At 42.1% G+C, this 20798-nt stretch overlaps 1 protein-coding gene across 1 annotated transcript in view; it reads left to right on the top strand.

Moving 5' to 3' along the window:
- Positions 1-3510: 3510 nt before the first annotated feature.
- The window catches only part of ppp1r13bb (protein phosphatase 1, regulatory subunit 13Bb), a 73270-nt gene continuing 55982 nt past the window's right edge, over positions 3511-20798 (top strand). The window contains 2 exon segments of the mRNA XM_035794017.2: positions 3511-3726; positions 4519-4699. Of these exon segments, the coding sequence (XP_035649910.2) occupies positions 4691-4699 (9 nt within the window). The 5' untranslated portion in view covers positions 3511-3726; positions 4519-4690.

Below are 20798 nucleotides of genomic sequence, written 5' to 3'. Positions count from 1 at the left end.
GAGGAGCAATTGAAATGAAAATGCCCAGTGTCTGTGATGTCCACCATTTTGTGCAACGTAGACCTGCTATAGAGCGTGGTGAAACAGAGAAGCCATTGTCTGTTCTACTGAGTTTTCATGCAGAGTCTTTAGCTTTTATCCCTAACCCATTACTGTGTTTTAGGTGTCAAGCTTATGGTCATGTGGCAGCTGTGTGCAGGAGGGAGATTCGTAGATGTGAGAAGTCTGTAGGTGGGATTATGTAGTACAGGTGGAAGAGGTTGTGTATGTTAACTGTATGGGTACCCATGGTGCTGAAGATCATAAGTGTCCGATGAGAGAAGGCAGGTTGTTGGCAGGATCAGAGTAGTATAGAAGTTGTTGTATGCTGAGGCAGTGAAGAGAGTAGTAGAGGCAGATGGGTCCAGGGCGAGGGAGCCTAAGAGAATCCCTGTGAGTAGGCAATTGAGAGTGATATGAATAACATGTACTTCAGTAAGGTTGAATTCTTAGCATTCATAGCCTTGGTTATCAACTGTACTGCAGAAATGGAACGAAAATCACAGAAAATACCTGTGGTGGTGGCAGCTGGAGAGAAGTATGTGGGTGTACGAGATTTACTGCAGAAGAGTTACAAACTGTGTTAAGAGATAGTGTCCCATCCATTTTTTTAATGGATGTAGAGTCAGTTGGTAGGGCAATTTTTCTACCAAGTGTAATGAACTCACACGGCAGAACATTAGGTGGAAACAGAGCTAGATAAGAGGAATAGATGAATAGGGAGCCTGTGAGGTCAACCGATCCTATATCCCAAATCCTTAAGGCTGAATTCCAGCTAAACTTGGTACCGGTGAGATGGCGATGGGATAGCTCACTGAGTCAGGTGCGCAATAGACTGCATGCACAGTAGCATGTTGGTAGTGAACAGAGCTGTTGGGGGTAAGATGGCGGAAAGGGAAAAAAATGAGAAAAGTGGAACATACTGTTTTATATGTAAATATAGAGTGGGGGATTGCACAAGCCTTCTGGAAGATCTGATGAAGGAGAATATAGCAGACAGGAAAAAAAGGAAAAGTGGAACATGTTTTGAGTAAATACGGAAAGATGGATTTACAAATAACTTTTGGAAGAGCTACAGAAGGAAATTGAACGTGATGAGAGTCAGGATTAATTAACTGCCGTGGCAGATGCGGTGAAGACCGCCGAGTTTGATGATGAAAAAGATGATTGTGGTCCAGTGGGAGTGAGCGTTTTGGAGAGAATGGAACCTTGCCTTCTGGCTTATCCATGTTGTGTCAGATTTGGTTGAGAAGAGATTGGGGAATGTTGGGTTGGTGAAAGTGACTTGGAGTGGAATCGTGCAGATTTTTTGAGTTATAGTTACTGCCGTCTAGAGGGAGCTGCATGCACCACGCAAATGGGGTCAAGTACTGTGACTTGCTTTCCTCTCCGGAGCAAGGTGCTGTTGAAAAGAGTGATAACTGGAGTGGTGTTAAGGGGTGGTCAACTGGAGTGGTCAACTGAAGTTGAAGATTCTCGGTGTTTGTGACGCCTGCCTTTTTGGTGCGACACAGACCCATTGGAGAGCGTGGTGAAACAGAGTTTTGATGCAGTCTTTACCAGATAAAGTCAAGTTAGGATCAGTTATCCTGCGAGAGCTTATGTCCCAAATCCATTACGGCGTTTTAGGTGTCAAGCTTATTGCCATGTGTCAGCAGTGTAGGAGTGAGATTTCCAGATGTGAGAAGTGTGCAGGAGGACATGAGACAAAGGAATGTGTAGTATTGCTGGAAAAAGTTTTGTGTGTTAACTGTAGAGGTACCCATGGTGCTGGAGATCAAAGCTGTCCGGTGAGAGAAAAGCAGTCGTGGTCTAAGGCACTGCATCTCAGTGCAAGAGGCGTAACTACAGTCCCTGGTTTGAATCCAGGCTGTATCACATCCGGCCATGATTGGCACAGCGGTGTTTGGGTTTGGCCGGGGTAGGCCGTCATTGTAAATAAGAATTTGTTCTTAACTGACTTGCCTAGGTAAAAGAGGAAGATAGGTAAAAGAAACAGTAAAAGAGGAAGATAGGTCCAGGGTGAAGGATACTAGATGGATCCCTGTGAGTAGGCCGAGGACAATAGAGAGTGGTAGGAATAACATGGGCTTCAGTAAGGTTGGTTTTTTGGAGTTCATGGTTGTCAACTGTACTGGAGGAATGGAACATAAATCACAGAGGATAAATGTTGTGGTGGTGGCAGCTACAGAGAAGTACTTGGGTGTATGAGATTTTATTGCAGGTCTTTTGAACAATATTGTCCCTTCCACCCAGCTACTGGTCTGGTGTGGGATCAAATATGGTGGTGAGAGGAAGCCGAGTGGCCGGCAGTGAGAGATGGATTTTGGCAGACACTCAGCAAATGTTCTCATCAATGGAACATTTGATCTCAATACAGTTTTCTTTTTCCAAAACTACAATTGGTTACGAACGGAGTGGACAAAGTTTTGTAGAGTAACTTTTGCCAAAGTTTCTAAAAATGGTGTTGTTTAGAAGGAGTGCAAGGGCAAATTGAGTTATTGCACACACGCAAATACACACACCAGTGGAGGCTATTGGCGGGCGTGCTCTGTAACTGCTGGAAATGAATAAATGGAACTGTAGTTTCCATATGTTTGAAGTGTTTGGCAGGCCAGATTCCGTATTTATTCCAGAGCTCATCCTCCTTTAGCTCCTCCCACCAGCCTCCACACACACACACACACACACACACACACACACACACACACACACACACACACACACACACACACACACACACACAGAGTTCCCTTATGGAAATATGCAAATACATGCTAAAACGCACAAATAGCTTCTTGATAGCTTGTGCTTGGCTCTGCCCACCTTCTTGCTGTATCTGGCTGCCGGGCACTTCAATCCGGCCCCCGATACATTGAACATTTGTTTTAAAAAAATGTACCCCCAATTTCATGGTATCCAATTGCTGCAACTCCCGTACAGACTCAGGAGAGGTGAAGGTCGAGAGCTGTGTGTCCTCCGAAACACAACCGAGCCAAGCCGCACCACCCGCTTAACCTGGAAGCCAGCCACACCAATATGTCAGAGGAAACACCATACACCTGTGTCAGCATGCATGTGCCCTGCCCGCCAAACCCTCTCCTGACCTAGAGGATGCTAGGCCAATTGTGCACTGCCTCATGGGTCTCCCAATCAAGACCAGCTGTGACACAGCCTGGGATCGAACCCAGGTCTGTAGTGACATCTCAAGCACTGCAATGCAGTCTCTTAGACCGCTGCGCCACTCGGGAGGCCCCCAGAAATTTTAACAAACAATTTGTCCTCCCAAAACTGATTTCCCGTTGAATTTCTAAATCCTGATGTTGCCCCTGAGCCAAAAAGTTTGCCCACTCCTGTGTTAGATGGTTGGGTATTTGTTAATCATTTTTTTCAAGCAAAGTATAAGGAATTGTACTCCAGGCTAGTATGTGGCGATAATGCAACATTTATTGGATACCAACCGCCGTTAATCCTCATCGAAGAAGAGTTTGGCTCTGCCCACCTCCTTGCTTGTTCTGCCCACTAGGATTCAGGCTCGGGTCTATCTTGGGTTAGTTGTAAAGATCTTTGACCGCATCTTATGGTGCTAGTACGTTAGGTTACTTGGTATGAGTAGCTTCATTAGGCCTGAATCACTCGCGATAGGCTCCGACGATCAAGAATGAACAGGAATTGTCTCTGACATCTGTAAGTAACGCTTTTGTTGTTTATTTCAGTAGCTAGCTAACGTTACTAGCTAGCTATCGTTTCATCAGCTGATTAGCTAGCTAGTTAACGTTATCTCGCGACCTAAATTAGACTAGCTATTCACTAACGTTAGCTAGTAAATTATCCACCCGAACAAGCCAAACGTTAATCATGTTTTACGTTCAAAAAATAGGTGCTAACGTTAGCTAAGCGCTACACAACGCTCTTAAAATTGTAGTTAAAACTACGATACAAACAATTGGCAACGAACGTTACGTTAGCTAGCATGGCAGAACTAGCAGCAGCTAGGTAATGTTAGCTAGATAGTTAGGTCTTGCCGATGGCCTAACTTTAGCTAACTGTCTAATTGGCTCGCTAGCGAAGTTCCACACTGACCAAATTATACGGATGGTATGACACTACTAACTAGCTAACGTTAGCTAGCTACCTAGCCTATAAATAGTTAACTACTTACAGTACAATGTTAAAGTAACAATCGAAACATTAACGTGGATAACTCTCTAGTTATATAGTAAGGGAAACCGTAGTGTCAATGTTTGGTATTCATCATCAATATAAGGTTCGCTCCAGGCCCAAGTGTTGATGAGTTGATGTCAGTGTTTACCGTAACGTTAGACTACCTGAGCTCTGACCCACTCGGCCTAACTAGGTAGTTAGGCCAACGTTACTTCTCACTGCCTGCCACATAGTCTGTATGCAGTTAGTTGGCTTGGTATCTAGTTACTGTAACAGTTAATTAGCTCATATCCGTTTTTATATTGCATTGCATAGGACGAGGCCTGGGCTGGCTCTCATCACTGAACTGTTGGCGCTACTGGGCAGAATCTCCAGCCATAACTTTGGATATCGTTAGCAGATAGCTAGAAGACACCGAATTCAACCTTTCCAAGTTCGACATTGTTGATTTGATGCCCCCGTCGTTCTGACAGACAGAGCCGCCAATATGATGCCGGTGAGTGTTGGTGAATGTACATGTTATGCTGGTCGTTCGACACTTCACAAAGGGAACATGGAGGCATTAAAGCTGGGATCCTTAATGGTGAATCTGCCACTAACGATTGGAATATTACATTACGGGACATCATTGCATGCGTTCGATAGAACAGCAGAATATGTATTGCAATGTTTTTTTACTAGACATTTTCATCCGCAAAACAATAACAAAGGTGGTTCTGTTTCCCTTAATGCGGATTCCATCTTTAACTGGTGCCTCAGTCAAACTCTGTGAGAAGTGTATGTTACCAGGAAGATGGTACGTGCTTGAAACAGTGGGTTTTGATAACGTTTGAATGTGCAAAGAGTAGAGCTCAACTTCTTCTACCACTCTGCTAGCAGGGTTCTCACCGCTCACCTTCCCACAATCTCACTATATTTCTCCACGTGCCCTCCTTTCGTTGAAAATGAATGGGGGCAGAACTTCTCCTGCCAAATGTGTTGTTGTTGAAAACCCACTAAGTTCTTGTGTCCCTTCTCCAATATTTGAAGCATTGTTCCAACTAGACCACTGGCTCATGAAACCCCAGCTCTAGTTAGATCCTTGTACGGCTACTTCTTCCATATGGGGTTCTAGTGTAGGATGGATTATAGATAGGTGAACATTTTTCTACCTACCTTGGCAATAGTTCCATATTTCTTGATTTTTGAATTGCACCAATGTCCAGTTGCAGGTGGAACCCCGATAACCAGGGAATATTCAGAAATAATTAAACCACGTTGCTTAGAAGTGACTCGTTCCAGCAATGATATTAGGAAATGCGAATGTATGTCAGCGAAGATGGTGAGAAATCTCTTCACGCGGTGCAAAAAGTAGATTTCATATTTTTGTGAACATTCTCTGGTTTTTGGAGTTCCACCTGCAACTGTAAACAGTTGTTAATAAGACACTGGTGCCTTCAAAATTTAGAATAAATGAAGTATCACCAATTTTTTAAAAGTTGGTTGAACATTGTTTTACCATATTGTCAATGAACTATCAACTCGACCATAAGCTTTTAGCTATGCTGCTTGTTCGAATGCCTTGGCTTGTGAAACCCCAAAGCAACAATTGCAGTTGGAAAGTAATATTATGTCTAATGGCAAGTGCATGTACGCACCAGTCAATTAAATGATCACCTCTGCAAGTGTCTGGGAATACCATTTAAGAATGTGATTACAGTAAAGAAAGTTGGGATAATCCTAGTGATTAATGTGGGAGGGGCAGCGCCCTGACAATATTCCGCCAAGCCTGCTGCCCATTTGGGGATCTAGTGAGATTAGTAGATTTTCAGACAATCCACAGGGGTTTAAGTGCTGTGTGGCACTGTTCACTTTCTTTTAAGAAAGATTACATTAGTGCATGAGGCTGGTTGAGCATTTAGGGTTAAAGGCGCTGCCCTCTGCACTCAAACAATCCCCTCTCTGCATGTGTTCAAATCCGAGCCCCACCGGTCTTCACGAGAGGTCGACCGATTATGATTTTTCAACGCCGATACTGATTATTGGAGAACCAAAAAAAGCCCATACCAATTAATCGGACGATTTAAAAATAATTAAAAAATAACATGTATTTGTAATAATGAAAATTACAACAATACTGAATGAACACTTATTTTGACTTAATAAAATACATCAATAAAATCAATTTAGCCTCGAATAAATAATGAAACATGTTCAATTTGGTTTAAATAATGCAAAAACATAGTGATGGAGAAGAAAGTAAAAGTGCAATATGTGTCATGTAAGAAAGCTAATGTTTAAGTTCCTTGCTCAGAACATGAGAACATATGAAAGCTGGTCGTTTCTTTTAACATGAATCTTCAATATTCCCAGGTAGGAAGTATTAGGTTGTAGTTATTATAGGAATTATAGGACTATTTCTCTATACCATTTATATTTCATTAACCTTTGACTATTGGATGTTCTTATAGGCACTTTAGTATTGCCAGTGTAACAGTATAGCTTCCGTTACCCATGCAGAGCAAGGGGAACAACTACTCCCAAGTCTCAGAGCGAGTGATGTTTGAAGTGCTATTAGTGCGCACCCCGCTAACTAGCTAGCCATTTCACATCGGTTACACCAGCCTAATCTCGGGAGTTGATAGGCTTGAAGTCATAAACAGCTCAATGCTTGAAGCATTGTGAAGAGCTGCTGGCAAAATGCACAAAAGTGCTGTTTGAATGAATGCTTACGAGCCTGCTGCTGCCTACCATCGCTCAGTCAGACTGCTCTATCAAATCCTAGACTTAGTTATAACATAATAACACACAGAAATACGAGCCTTAGGTCATTAACATGGTTGAATCTGGAAACTATCATCTCGAAAAAAAGACGTTTATTCTTTCAATAAAATATGGAACCGTTCTATATTTTATCTAAGGTGTGGCATCAATTTAGTCTAAATATTACTGTTACATTGCACAACCTTCAATGTTATGTCATAATTATGTAAAATTCTGGCAAATTAGGTTGCCCAAACTGTTGCATATACCCTGACTCTGCGTGCAATGACCGCAAGAGAAGTGACACAATTTCACCTGGTTAATATTGCCTGCTAATCTGGATTTCTTTTAGCTCAATATGCAGGTTTAAAAAATATATACTTCTGTGTATTGATTTTAAGAAAGGCATTGATGTTCATGGTTAGGTACACATTGGGGAAACGATACGCACCCCATCAACGCAGGACACACTAGATAAACTAGTAATATCATCAACCATGTGTAGTTAACTAGTTGTTATGATTTATTGATTGTTTTTTATAAGATAAGTTTAATTCTAGCTAGCAACTTATCTTGGCTTACTGCATTCTCGTAACAGGCAGTCTCCTCGTGGAGTGCAATGAGAGACAGGTGGTTAGAGCGTTGGACTAGTTAACTGTAAGGTTGCAAGATTGAATACCCCGAGCTGACAAGGTGAAAATCTGTCGTTCTGCCCCTGAACAAGGCAGTTAACCCAACGCTCCTAGGCCGTCATTGAAAATAAGAATGTGTTCTTAACTGACTTGCCTAGTTAAATAAAGATTAAATAAAGGTGTAAAAAAAATAGGCAAAATCGGTGCCCAAAAATACCAATTTCCGATTGTTATGAAAACTTGAAATCGGCCTTAATTAATCGGCCATTCCGATTAATCGGTCGACTTCTAGTCTTCACACTATGTTCCCTCATATCTGCCCCAGCTCATTTTTCTATCCCTTTTTAAAAAACTTTCTAGTGAGCTCATTGTCACCCTGCACTGGTTTGCAATTGTGACAATTAGCCTAGTTATGCATCATGGCTATTAATTGGAATAGGTGTTAGGCTACCCTTTTTAAGAGTTTTTGAATAGCCTAGCTTTTGTGAAGGCTTCACTGACTGAAAAGGCAATGGATTATACAGTACCAGTCAAACTTTTGGAAACACCTAATCATTCCAGGGTTTTTCTTTATTTAAAAAAAACGATTTTCTACATTGTAGAATAATAGTGAAGACACCAAAACTATGAAATAACAGATATGGAGTCATGTAGTAACCAAAAAAGTGTTAAACAAATCTAAATATATTTCATATTTGAGATTCTTCAAAGTAGCCACCCTTTGCTTTGATGACAGCATTGTACACTCTTGGCATTCTCTCAACCAGCTTAATAAGGTAGTCACCTGGAATGCTTTCCAATTAACAGGTGTGCCTTGTTAAAAGTACATTTGTGGAATTACTTTCCTTAATGAGTTTGAGTTAGTTGCGTTGTGACAAGGTAGGGTTAGCATACAAAAGATGACAAGAACAGCTCAAATTAGCAGAGAAACGACAGTCCATCATTACTTTAAGACATGAAGGTCAGTCAATCCAGAAAATGTCAAGAACTTTTACTTTTTCTTCAAGTGCAGTCGCAAAAACCATCAAGCGCTATGATGAAACTGGCTCTCATGAAGACCGCCACAGGAAAGGAAGACCCAGAGTTACCTCTGCTGCAGAGGATAAGTTCATTAGAGTTAACTGCACCTCAGATTGCAGCCCAAATTAATGCTTCACAGAGTTCAAGTAACAGACATCTCAACATCAGCTGTTCAGTGGAGACTGCATAAATCAGGCCTTCCTGGTCAAATTGCTGCAAAGGACCCACTACTTAAGACAACAATAAAAAGAAGAGACTTGCTTGGGCCAAGAAACTCGAGCAATGGACATTTAACCGGTGTAAATTTGTCTGGTCCGAATGAGATATTTTTGGTTCCAACTGCCGTGTCCTTGTGAACGGATGATCTCTGCATGTTTGGTTCCCACCGGGAAGCATGGAGGAGGAGGTGTGGGGGTGCTTTGCTGGTAACACTGTCTGTGATTTGTTTAGATTTCAAGGCACACTTAACCAGCATGGCTATCACAGAATTCTGCAGCCAAAAGCCATCCCATCTGGTCTGCGCTTAGTGGGACTAACATTTGTTTTTCAAAAGGACAATGACCCAACAATGACCCAACATACCTCCAGGCTGTGTAAGGGCTATTTGACCAAGAAGGTTTGGGATGAGTTGGACCGCAGAGTGAAGGAAAAGCAGTCACCAAGTGCTCAGCATTTGTGGGAACTCCTTCAAGACTGTTGGAAAAGCATTCCAGGTGAAGCTGGTTGAGAGAATACCAAGGGTGTGCAAAGCTGTCAAGGCAACGGGTGGCTACTTTGAAGCATCTCAAATATATTTTGATTTGTTCAACACTTTTGGTTACCTCATGATTCCATATGTGGTATTTCATAGTTGATGTCTTCACTATTATTCTACAATGTAGAAAATTGTACAAATAAAGAAAAACCCTTGAATGAGTAGGTGTCTAAACGCTTGACTCGTACTGTATGTAAAATTAATGCACTACAAAACAAACTCAATGCAAAACCTTTGAACCCAGGCCCACACTGATATAATTGACTGTACTTTAAAAGCTGAGGAAAGAGGTGAGAGTGGAGTAGATAAATATTGGGCAGATGAACTTCTAACCCCTTCTAAAGGTGTGGCTTTGGGTTCAGCATGAGGTTAGGCTCTCATTGGGTAGGCTGCTTTACCCATTCTGTGTTTCATGTACCTCCCCTCTCTCCACTGTCACTAGCACCCGACCCTATAGAGACATTCCATAACTTTGAAGAGAACAGAAAACCTGCTCTGCTCTTCATGTTTTTTTCCCCCAGCCGTAGTAGCATGTTTTGCATCCAATTGGCGACAGATTTTCATGCAAATATTAAGAAATCTGCATATAGAAAACATGAGTATTTTCCCACCAGTGGTGTCTTTCCACCAAACTGACTTGTTGCAGATTAAAATCAGTGCGTGTTGACAGTGCACACAAAATGTACTTTTTCACTGAAGTTTTTATGTACCAAATAAACATTGAAATTTCAATGCGTTTCCATTGCATTTTCAACCCTACCGTTTATTTTTTGTCACAAACTGTTGCGTTAAATAGCAAATATGCCTACTCTGGTCTTTTCACGTGCGCTCTAGCCAAAAGCTTGCAGATGATGTGCGGTGGACTAGTCTACATGATGTGATTATTATGGATAAAAGGGAGAGTATTTTTATTTGTCAAACGCAACTCAAGCATCGATCATCATAAGACCCTCAATATTTATTGGAAAGGAGCATCAAGATCACCGTGCACTTGTGAAGTTCATCATGACTATTTCATCTGTAGCCTAAAACTGCGTTTCCCAAGTTGTAGTGGGATGACAACACACACCAAATAATGACGTGAATCCAAGTTTACTTCAATATGGTGGTTGTTAAATCATTATTTGCGTATTAAGGCGTTTCCAACTCCATTTCTTGCTTAATTCATTTTACAGGCACGAAAGGATCCCACCATGTCGACTAATACATTCTATAACAGCACTTATAATATTGTACCAAAATGTCCTGTTTCCATCACACTTTAAACATTTTTTTTACGATGTGACTTTACTCGCATAACTGTGGATGGAAACGTGGTTTGTTATGGCTGTTCGATTGTGGTATCGCCGTGCTTGGGAGTTGGGACATTCTAAGGTCAACATACTGCTGCCGCAAGTGGGGGTGATATGACAAATGTAGCCTACATTGTATCAAACTTTTGACGTTATCGAAGGTAAGCTAGTTAGCGAAGCACATTTACAAACCCTGTGTTTTGACATGGTTGATATATTTCCATGAACTTCTGAAGAACGTAGGGTGGAAAGAGATTTGGATTTCCCTATCACACAGGAGATTGTGTGACCTACCAATTTTTCCTACACCTGCAAGCTACAGACACACCTTTTAGAGTTGTGTGGGAGAGAGACTCGCATGGCAGGACTATCAGAGGGGTAATGTGACCTAGAATGTTGTCTCGTGCTAGGACTCCAATGATGAATGGTGGAAAATAACTAAACTGTCCATGGGCTACTGGCAATCTGCCAAGACAGTGACATGCATGCATGCATGACAGGACTGTAGGGTGTGAGAGGACCTAGTGCCCTCACTGTACAGCAGGTGGTCAAAGGTCAGGTTTATGGTTTCTCCTGCATTTGCACAAATGCTTTGCGCTGTGTGCAATATTTAGGAAATGGCTTTCAATCTGCATTTCATCTCTCTCATGAGCACTGATGATAAGCTTAATGATTGGATAGGTTTACCCACCCACTGTTGCCATCTAACATTGTAGGCCTATTTAGTCAGACCCTGCATTGTATAATGGCAGCACAGACTCCCAAATGCTCAGGTTATTGAGGAGGAGAAAATGCTGCCAGAGAGAAATCGGCAATCTGCTAACGGGATGGATGAAGGTTTTGCTGGCCAGCACAGCCTTGGCAGTGGATAAATGTTTTAACTCTCTGTGCCTGTCATGCCCCCTGGGGGTAAATTTAGCAGGTCAGACGAATTGCTCCCCGGTGGAACAGCACAGGGAGCTCTCAGGGAGCCTCAGCCTCCCTTCCAGTCCATCACACTGTGCTCGCAAACAAACAAACAATACACCCACACTCAGTCTCACACTTGTACACCTATTGAATGGGGCAGGCTGTCCTGGAGTAATAGACTTGAGTGATTTAGGTGAGAGAAAAGGAGACTGTGGACTTTGTTGGTGTTTATGTATCTATCTGAGATGGGGGGGAGTAGTAGCTTATTTAATTTTGTTGGTGTGTTTCGAACGGCACGATGTGTTCGAGAGGGCTGTCCTGTTTTTGTACTGAACTTCATCTGTGCTTTTTGGAGTTTGGAAGGGAGCATTTCCAACCTAGCCTACGATGTCTGCTGTGTGGATCGAGCCGTCAACAAGTCGAGCAGTCATTTAAAAGAGTAAGACCATTTCGATGAGACAACTCAAAAGGTGAAATCCATAAAAGCCAAGATAATGGATTTCATTGCCCTTGACAATCAACCGTTCTGTCATGGGCGATGTTTGCATTCGCCGACTGGTCGAGCACCGGTACACATGTTGCCCTACCGGAGTTGCACAGTAATAGTGTCACTGCTATTAGCTTCACGACATACCATGGAACGCCATTTGGGTCTTTGCATGTTCAAAAAATATACGTTAAATAAGCTTTTAATTTGACACGTCAAATAACGCACGTGCAAGCGATGCGCCACCACTACTATCAGTAGCACTGTCAAAGCTGCACAATAAAGTCCGCAAACAAATAAACACCGGCCACGAACGATGCGTTTACAATAACGCGTTGGAAATAAAGCATCATTTGTTCGACCGCAATTTCCGGGGTAGCTAGCTTTAACTTGGTACCTAGCTAGCACCAATACAACCAGCCTGAAAACAATGACTAGTAGAAACTGCAGTCATTTTCATTCTTAGCTATGATTTAGGAATCCTTGTGAGTAAGTATTAACTAGGTAGCCACATGTTGTTCGCCTATTGAAATTTAACTTCAGTTCATGAAAATAAAAAGTTAGCCAGCTACTTAACCCTGTTGCCCAAAGCTGAAGTTATAAGCAGCCAGCTAGCTTCATATGGCTAGTGAGACTCCACCAGACCAGGTTATGTGTTGTGAAATTAGGCACAATAGTGGAATGTGAAGTTCGGCTTTAAATAAAAGTATGTCATTGACCGTGATGCAAATAGTAGAATTATCCCACACTACTTTTTTGAAGGCTAACTGCAAATTCCACTGTTGTGGCTAGCTTCACATAGATTGGTCTAACCACCATTAATCAAATATGAACTGTATTATAAATTAGGGTTATTTAGATGACACCTAGCTATATAGTTAGCTATCTAATTATTGCTACTGAAACAGATGTCGTTTTGCTATGTTTTTGGGGAATATATATTTTTTCCCTCCATGATCTAGCTAGGATTTTTGTTATGACCATCACTGTAGGTGTGCGAGACAACTTTACCATCATAGCATACGTGTTGTTGTGACATATGAGTGATTGTGTAATATCGATGTAAAAATGAATGAATGCGTTAAATTTATCTGATGTTGATGAATAACAATATGAGAAACGAGACCAAGTTGAGACTCTGGACAAGGCGGATAAGGTATAATACAAGGCCGTTTTATTATAGCGTAATAATATATGGTAAAGCGTGCTGCACGGCTCCTTTTCGTCTAGTTCTTATGGAACCGTCGGAGAAAAAAGAGGCCTGAAACATGATGGGCAGTCCATTTTATATATTGAAATGACGTAGGTAGATTCTTGTAGTCCTGGCTTCTGGTAGGTTGCTTGTAGGTGATAGACAGTCCCCTCCAGCCTGGTGTCCGTATCCCATTGGCTCTCGACAGAGTTCTTTGTCTTTGGAGTCCTTCCCGAAGGGTGTGTGTTTTAGGAATGTGCTTTAGGAATTTCAGTGTATATGTTCAATGTATATGTTATCTCAGTCAGCCCCCCCCTACGGGTTGTACCAGTGCGATTAGTATCTACAGGAAGGAAGGGGAAGGTTATACCACAGTGTGCAAGCTATAATATCATGGTTAGGCCGCATGCAGACAACAGTGAATGCATTATTACATGTGTTTAATATGTTTATTACACTGACGTGCAATCATATTCAGGTCCTAATCGGTCAGCAAGCTTATTTGACACATCAAATAGTGTTCGTTTATTTTTTGACTCACAAAAAATAAATCCTGGTTGAGAATGAAACGCCAACAAATGAACAACAAAACATCACAGCAATTAAGTGAAATCGGTTTTGATTATGTTTTACTGGTAATGGGGACATACGTAAATGCCAACAAAATAACTTTTTGTTCAGGTGTGTGTAACCTTTTATTTAACTAGGCAAGTCAGTTAAGAACAAATTCTTATTTGCATTGACGGCCTACCCCGGCCAAAGCCGGACGATGCTGGGCCAATTGTGCGCCGCCCTATGGAACTCCCAATCACGGCCGGATGATATACAGCCTGGATTCGAACTAGGGACTGTAGTGACGATTCTTGCACGGAGATGCGGTGCCTTCGACCGCTGTATGTGTGTTAACTATTTAACTGTACTAGAATGCTTAAAAGGCCGCTCAAATTTGTAAAAGAAAAAGACTGTATTGTCTTTTCTTGGCAAGGGAAATAGTGGATATTGGTATCGGCCAAAAATGGCATAGCGGTGCATCACTACAAAAAAAAAGTGGAATAAAGTTTTTAGCATAGTCCATCGTTTGTAAGAAAAGTTGTCCTCTTAAATTTCAAGCGCCGCTATCCTTAGTGATCACATTTACAGGTACTATATGAGACAGTTAAGCAGGATATGAGCCACATCTTATTCTAGCTAAGCTGTGGACATGCACCTTTTGATATCCCGCTCACGAGTATCCCTGTATCAGGGATAAAAATGTAATATTCCTCATTTAAATTCATATGGGTTAAATGGAATAGTAACTGTAGGACTATAACCACTCACCTGTAGCATTATATAATATAAACTCCTGCAGAATTATGCAGTTCTTGCAGTGAAACTATACATCAAATGTAAATGCACATATAACCTGATATCTTTTGACACTGTTATGCAATCAGATAGTATTTCAACCACAAATTATGCACACAAGACAAACTGAAGTCTTATCAGAAATGTGATTTAATCATTTTCTCAGCTTTTAATTTCCTTAAATCCGGTCAAACTGATGACATTTCGACATTTTGCACAGGAACAATCTTTCCAATGTTTTGGAGTTATTGCGTTTACTCCCCTGCCCATTCCTTAAACATTCTCTCTCTGCGATAGCTGAAGTGAAACAGACAACTTTACCGGTGTTAACTAGATTACTAATGCATGCATTAAGTCCATTTAAGACCTTATTCTGCTGAGCACTGCTTTATTTAGTCTTCTTGGCAGTGTTTCCCAACCTTGGTTCCTCGTCCCCCCCAACAGTACACATTTTTATTGTAACTCTGGACAAGCACACCAGATTCAACTCGGCAACTCATCATCACCCCTTCAATGAAGTTGAATGAGTTGTGTTTGTCAAGGGCTACAACAAAACGGTGTACTGTTGGGGGTACTCGAGGACCAGCGTTTGGGGAAACACTGTTCTTGGGCAAAAAGTATATATTTTTTTTACCAACTTTTTATTTAGTTGTCTTTTTATTTTTGAGTGGGTTAGAGGTAAAAAATAAATTTAAAAAATACGTATAAAGATCACCCCGACTCAGTCCCCATCCTCCCTCCCCACCCGCAAACCATGCTTCCCACCTTACTTAACCTAAAGACAGCATACCTCCCACCCTTTCCTATCCCACCCAGCAACTGAGGTTGTTTGTCAGTCCCCGTCCCACCCATCCATCTCCTGAGTCTCCCCTTAGATTCCCCTTAGATTCCCCCCTGCTGTAGGGCAACAAGTTATGACGAGAAGATGTATCTAACTATAGTTGACAACAAAAAAATGCCTACCAAATGTCAGAAATTATAAGCAGACATTTATTTAAATTAGGGGTGCAAGTAGCCTAAGCCAGTAGGCTATATGGTCCAGTACGGAGTATCTGCTAAAATATTATTATTATGTTGGTTTGAACAACGCAGGTAGCCTACTTTTTTAAATTATGCAAAACTGAGCCAGCGCAGATCACAAAAAAACGACAGTAAACGGGTAAGCTGTACACGCCACAGTATCCCGTCTAAGATCAGCATATCCCAGGCATCTTATCTGGGTTTCTCAAACAGGATACAAGTAATTTCGTGTTATTGTAAATGGGATATGTTTATACATCAACTTAAAAACAGAATTTTTGAGTATCTCGAATAAAAACGGATATTGGTGTGCATGTAAACATGGTCAATGTGAAAGAGGGTGATGGCCAGTGGCGTTGCACCGAGCAGAGGTTACAAAAAGCCTAGTGTGTAAAAAAAGCCTAGTGAATAAGAACATATAGTGGTCTACAGAGGGTGCAGCAGGATGGACATGCAGGCAGTGCTGGGAGGTTCCTCCCCCCAGTGTCCTCAATGGGGGAGTTGAGTGACTGCGGCGCTGGCCCAGGCAGACGTTTGTGCCCCACGGCGCCACCGGACCATCAGTGTCAAACAGCCAGTCGACCGGAGAGCAGCCCAGTGCCTTTCCTCGCCTCATCTCGCGTGACTCCCTTAGCCAATAACACACGGGCAGGAATGGCTAATGTACTGTTGTCAGGGGGACTCCGGAGGAGATAGTCAAGCGCCATCTACCGTTTCTCACAAGCACAACCCAATCTTACATATAAATATGTTACATAACATCCTCTTCCTGGATGGGCCTATGGCTGTTATAGGAGCATCAATTAGCTCTTTCAGAGCTGCACTGACTCAAGGTCTGGAATGAAACGAACTTGATGGCAGCCCAGCACTTTCTTTCCCCTGAGTTGACCCTGAAAGGATGAAATGAGTCAGCTAGCTGTTGATTTATTCAAAAGACCTCGTATACCTGTACGCGCTCTGTTTTTCTCTCTCTTTTTGCGTAGTTCATTACATATTCATTTTTCTTTCCTTAATGCACTCTTCTAAATTGTCATGTTTGATATGGAGAAGCTTTTCAAATGTGGCCCTGTCATTACAGCTTTGAATCATGGTGGAGAGATGCCCTCCTGTGAGTGTACATTCATTTTTGGACTTATACATTTATGACACAACCATTGATTCTTGAACATTATAACTTCTCAGATCTCAGACTGCCACTTTTAAAATTAGATTCAGCAACATGACATCATCATAGACATACAGAATATCTTTCCACTTAGTCAGTTCCATGTCATGATAAAGTCCATTATTACTATGCTTCCTTTCTTTTTTTTGTAGAATTTACCCCTTTTTCTCCCCAATTTCATGGTATCCAATTGTTAGTAGCTACTATCTTTTTTTCATCGCTACAACTCCCGTACGGGCTCGGGAGAGACGAAGGTTGAAGTCATGCATCCTCTGATACACAACCCAAACAAGCCGCACTGCTTCTTAATACAGCGCGCATCCAACCCAAAAGCCAGCCGCACCAATGTGTCAGAGGAAACACCGTGCACCTAGCAACCTTGGTTAGCGTGCACTGCGCCTGGCCCGCCACAGGAGTCGCTGGTGCGCGATGAGACAAGGATATCCCTACCGGCCAAACCCTCCCTAACCCGGACGACGCTAGGCCAATTGTGCGTCGCCCCACAGACCTGCCGTTCGCGGCCGGATACGACAGAGCCTGGGCGCGAACCCAGAGTCTCTGGTTGCAGAGCTGGTGCTTCAGTACAGCACCCTTAACCACTGCGCCACCCGGGAGTGACTTTTTTGGCCAATTACGATCTTTTCCTTGCCAAAAAAACTGTACCGATATTTATTTTAAATTTTGGTGGCCTTTTAAGCATTCTAGTCCAGTTAAATAGTTAGACCGCTGCGTCAAGGCACTGCATCTAAGTGCAAGGGGCATCAGTACAGTCCCTGGTTCGAATCCAGGCTGTATCACATCCGGCCGTGATTGGGAGTCCCATAGGGCGAAGCACAATTGGCCCAGCATCGTCCGGGCCGTCATTTTAAATAAGAATTTGTTCTTAATTAACTGACTTGCCTAGTTAAATAAAGGTTACAAACACACCATTGACCAAAAAGTAATTTTGTTGGCATTTACGTATGTCCCCATTACCGGTAAAACATAATCAAAACCTACTTCTTCACTTACTTACTATGCTGTTTTTTTGTTCAGTCGTTTCATTCTCAACCAGAAATTCTATTGTACGCCATTTGGATCTTTGGTGTTTTTAAATGACGCTATTTGATGTGTCAAATAATCTTGTTGACCGATCAGAACATGACTGCACGTCACATAATTTAATTCAGCTACCTCATGGATGCAACCAATGTTCTTCCCCAAAAACATAGCAAAACGACATCTGTTTCAGAAGCTATAGTTAGCTAGCTTACAATATAGCAATATAGGTATCACCTAAATAACCCTAATTTATAATACAGTTAATATTTGATTAATGGTGGTCGGACCGATCTATGTGAAGCTGTTGCTTCACAACACAACCTGGTCCGGTCGAGCCTCACTAGCCAGATGAAGCTAGCTGGCTGCTTATTACTTTAGCTTTAGGCAACAGGGTTAAGTAGCTGGCTAGCTATTTGACATAAACTGAAGTTCAATTTCAATAGGCGAATAACAAGTGGCTACCTAGTTAATACTTCCTCACAAGGATTCCTAAATCATTGCTAAGAATAATGAAAGTTACTTCAGTTTCTACTAGTCATTGTTTTCAGGCTGGTTGTATTGGTGCTAGCTCGGTACCAAGCTTTTGCTAGCTACCCCGGAAGTTGCGGTCGAACAAATGATGCTTTATTACCAACGGGGTATTGTAAACACATCATTCGTGGCCGGTGTTTATTTGTTTGCAGACTTTATTGTGCAGCTTTGACAGTGCTACTGTATCTTTTTTGACACGCAAAGTCCCAAACGGCGTTAAATAGTATGTATGTCGTGAAGCTAATAGCACTGACTCTACTACTGTGTAACTCCGGTAGGGCAACATCTGAAAAATAGTGCACTTGGTAGTGTGTACCGGTGCTCGACCAGTCGAGGTAAGCCATCATCACCCACGACAGAGAACAGTTGATTGTCAAGGGCAATGAATTCCGTTATCTTGGCTTTAATACATTTCGATAATGAGCTGAAATGTTGTTACTCTTTCAAATGACTGCTCGACTTGTTGACCGCTTCGTTCCACACAGCAGACATTGTGGGCTAGGTTAGGAATGCTGTGTTGCTCAATTTTACGTGGCGTCATTACGTCATGTTCCTACGTTATATAGGTATGCACGGTATCTTTGACATCGGTCTTTAACATCTGCGTTAATCTAGACATCGGGCCGACACCGATTTTGGTATTTGTAGCTAATTCTGGCCGATTCCGATATGTTCACTGATATATTGTGCATCCCTACTTCTATTACTTGTTATATTTGACTTGACTCTTTATTGTTATTGTCTGATGTACTGCATTGTGGTAGTGTTGTTGTCTTAGGTCTCGTGTGTTTTGTCCTACATCTGTATTTTTCATCTCAGGCCTTCATTGTAAATAAGAATTTGTTCTTAATTGACTTGCCTAGTAAAATAAAATAAAAATATAATTTTTGTGTGTGTGTATATATTAGTTTTAAAGCACATAAGCAATTAGCTGTACCTTTTATACCTGCTGTAAAATGTATGTGATAAATACAGTTTGATCTAATGGTAACCAAATCTTCCAAGGCTGCCTTTGTTGTCTCTATCAAATGTGGCAGTGGACAAATCGGTTGGAGCCAATAATGACCGGTCTTGGCAGATTTGGCTGCTGTTAACGTACAGTGCCTTCGGAAAGTATTCAGACTCGTTGACTTTTTCCACATTTTTTTTACAGCCTTATTCTAATTTAAAAAACTTTTTAACTCAACAATCTACACACAATACCCATAATGACAAAACGAAAACAGGCTTTTAAAAAACTAATAATTAAAAAAAAAAAAGCTTTTTTGCACAAGTATTCAAACCCTTTTCTATGAGATTTGAAATTGAGCTCGGGTGCATCCTGTTTCCATTGATCATCCTTGATGTTTCTACAACTTGATTGGTTGGAGTCCATCTGCAGTAAATGAAATTGATTGCACCTGATTTGGAAAGGCAAACACCTGTCTATATAAAGGTCCCACAGTTGACAGTGCATGTCAGAGCAAAAACCAAGCCAATGAGGTAGAAGGAATTGTTCGTAGAGCTCTGAGACGACAGGATTATGTCGAGGCACAGATTTGGGGAAGGTTACCAAAAAATGTCTGCAGCATTGAAGGTCCCCAAGAACACAGTGGCCTCCATCATTCTTCAATGGAAGAAGGTTGGAACCACCAAGACTCTTCCTAAGAGCTGGCCGCCTGGCCAAACTGGGCAATCTGGGAGAAGGGCCTTGGTCAGGGAGTTGAACAAGAATCCGATTGTCACTGACAGAGCTCTAAAGTTCCTCTGTGGAGATGGGAGAACCGTGTCCAGAAGGACAGTCATCTCTGCAGCACTCCACCATTCAGGCCTTTATGGTAGAGTGACCAGACGTAAATCCACTCAGCCCGCTTGGATTTTGCCAAAAGGCACCTAAAGACTCTGGCCATGAGAAACGAGATTCTCTGGTCTGATGAAACCAAGATTGAACTCGTTGGCCTGACTGCCAAGTGTCAAGTCTGGAGGAATGGCTCTCTTTACGGTGAATCCCATGCTGTGGGGATGTTTTCGGTGGCAGGGACTGGCAAAGTCGGATACCTAGTCATTTGTACAACTGAATGCAGTCAACTGAAATGTGTCTTCCTCATTTAACCCAACCCCTCTGAATCCAAGAGGTGTGGGGGACTGCCTTAATCGACATCCACGTCTTTGGTGCCCGGGAGCAGTTGGTTAATTGCCTTGCTTAGGGACAGACGACAGATGTTTTAACTTGTCAGCTCGGGGATTCAATCCAGCAACCTTTTGGTTACTGGCACAACGCTCTAATCACTAGGCTACCTGCCACCCTACTAGTCAGTATCAACGCAAAGATGAATGTTAAAGTACAGAGAGATCCTTGATGAATACTTGCTCCAGAGTGCTCAGGACCTCAGATTGGGGGCGAACGACCCTAAGCACACAGCCAAGACCACGCAGGAGTGGCTTCAGGACAAGTCTCTGAATGTCCTTGAGTGGCCCAGCCAG

This window comes from Oncorhynchus keta, chromosome 19 (assembly GCF_023373465.1).
Source record: "Oncorhynchus keta strain PuntledgeMale-10-30-2019 chromosome 19, Oket_V2, whole genome shotgun sequence".
NCBI lineage: Eukaryota > Metazoa > Chordata > Actinopteri > Salmoniformes > Salmonidae > Oncorhynchus > Oncorhynchus keta.
Note: the sequence above shows the minus strand (reverse complement) of the source record. Positions and strands in the feature narration are given on the sequence as shown.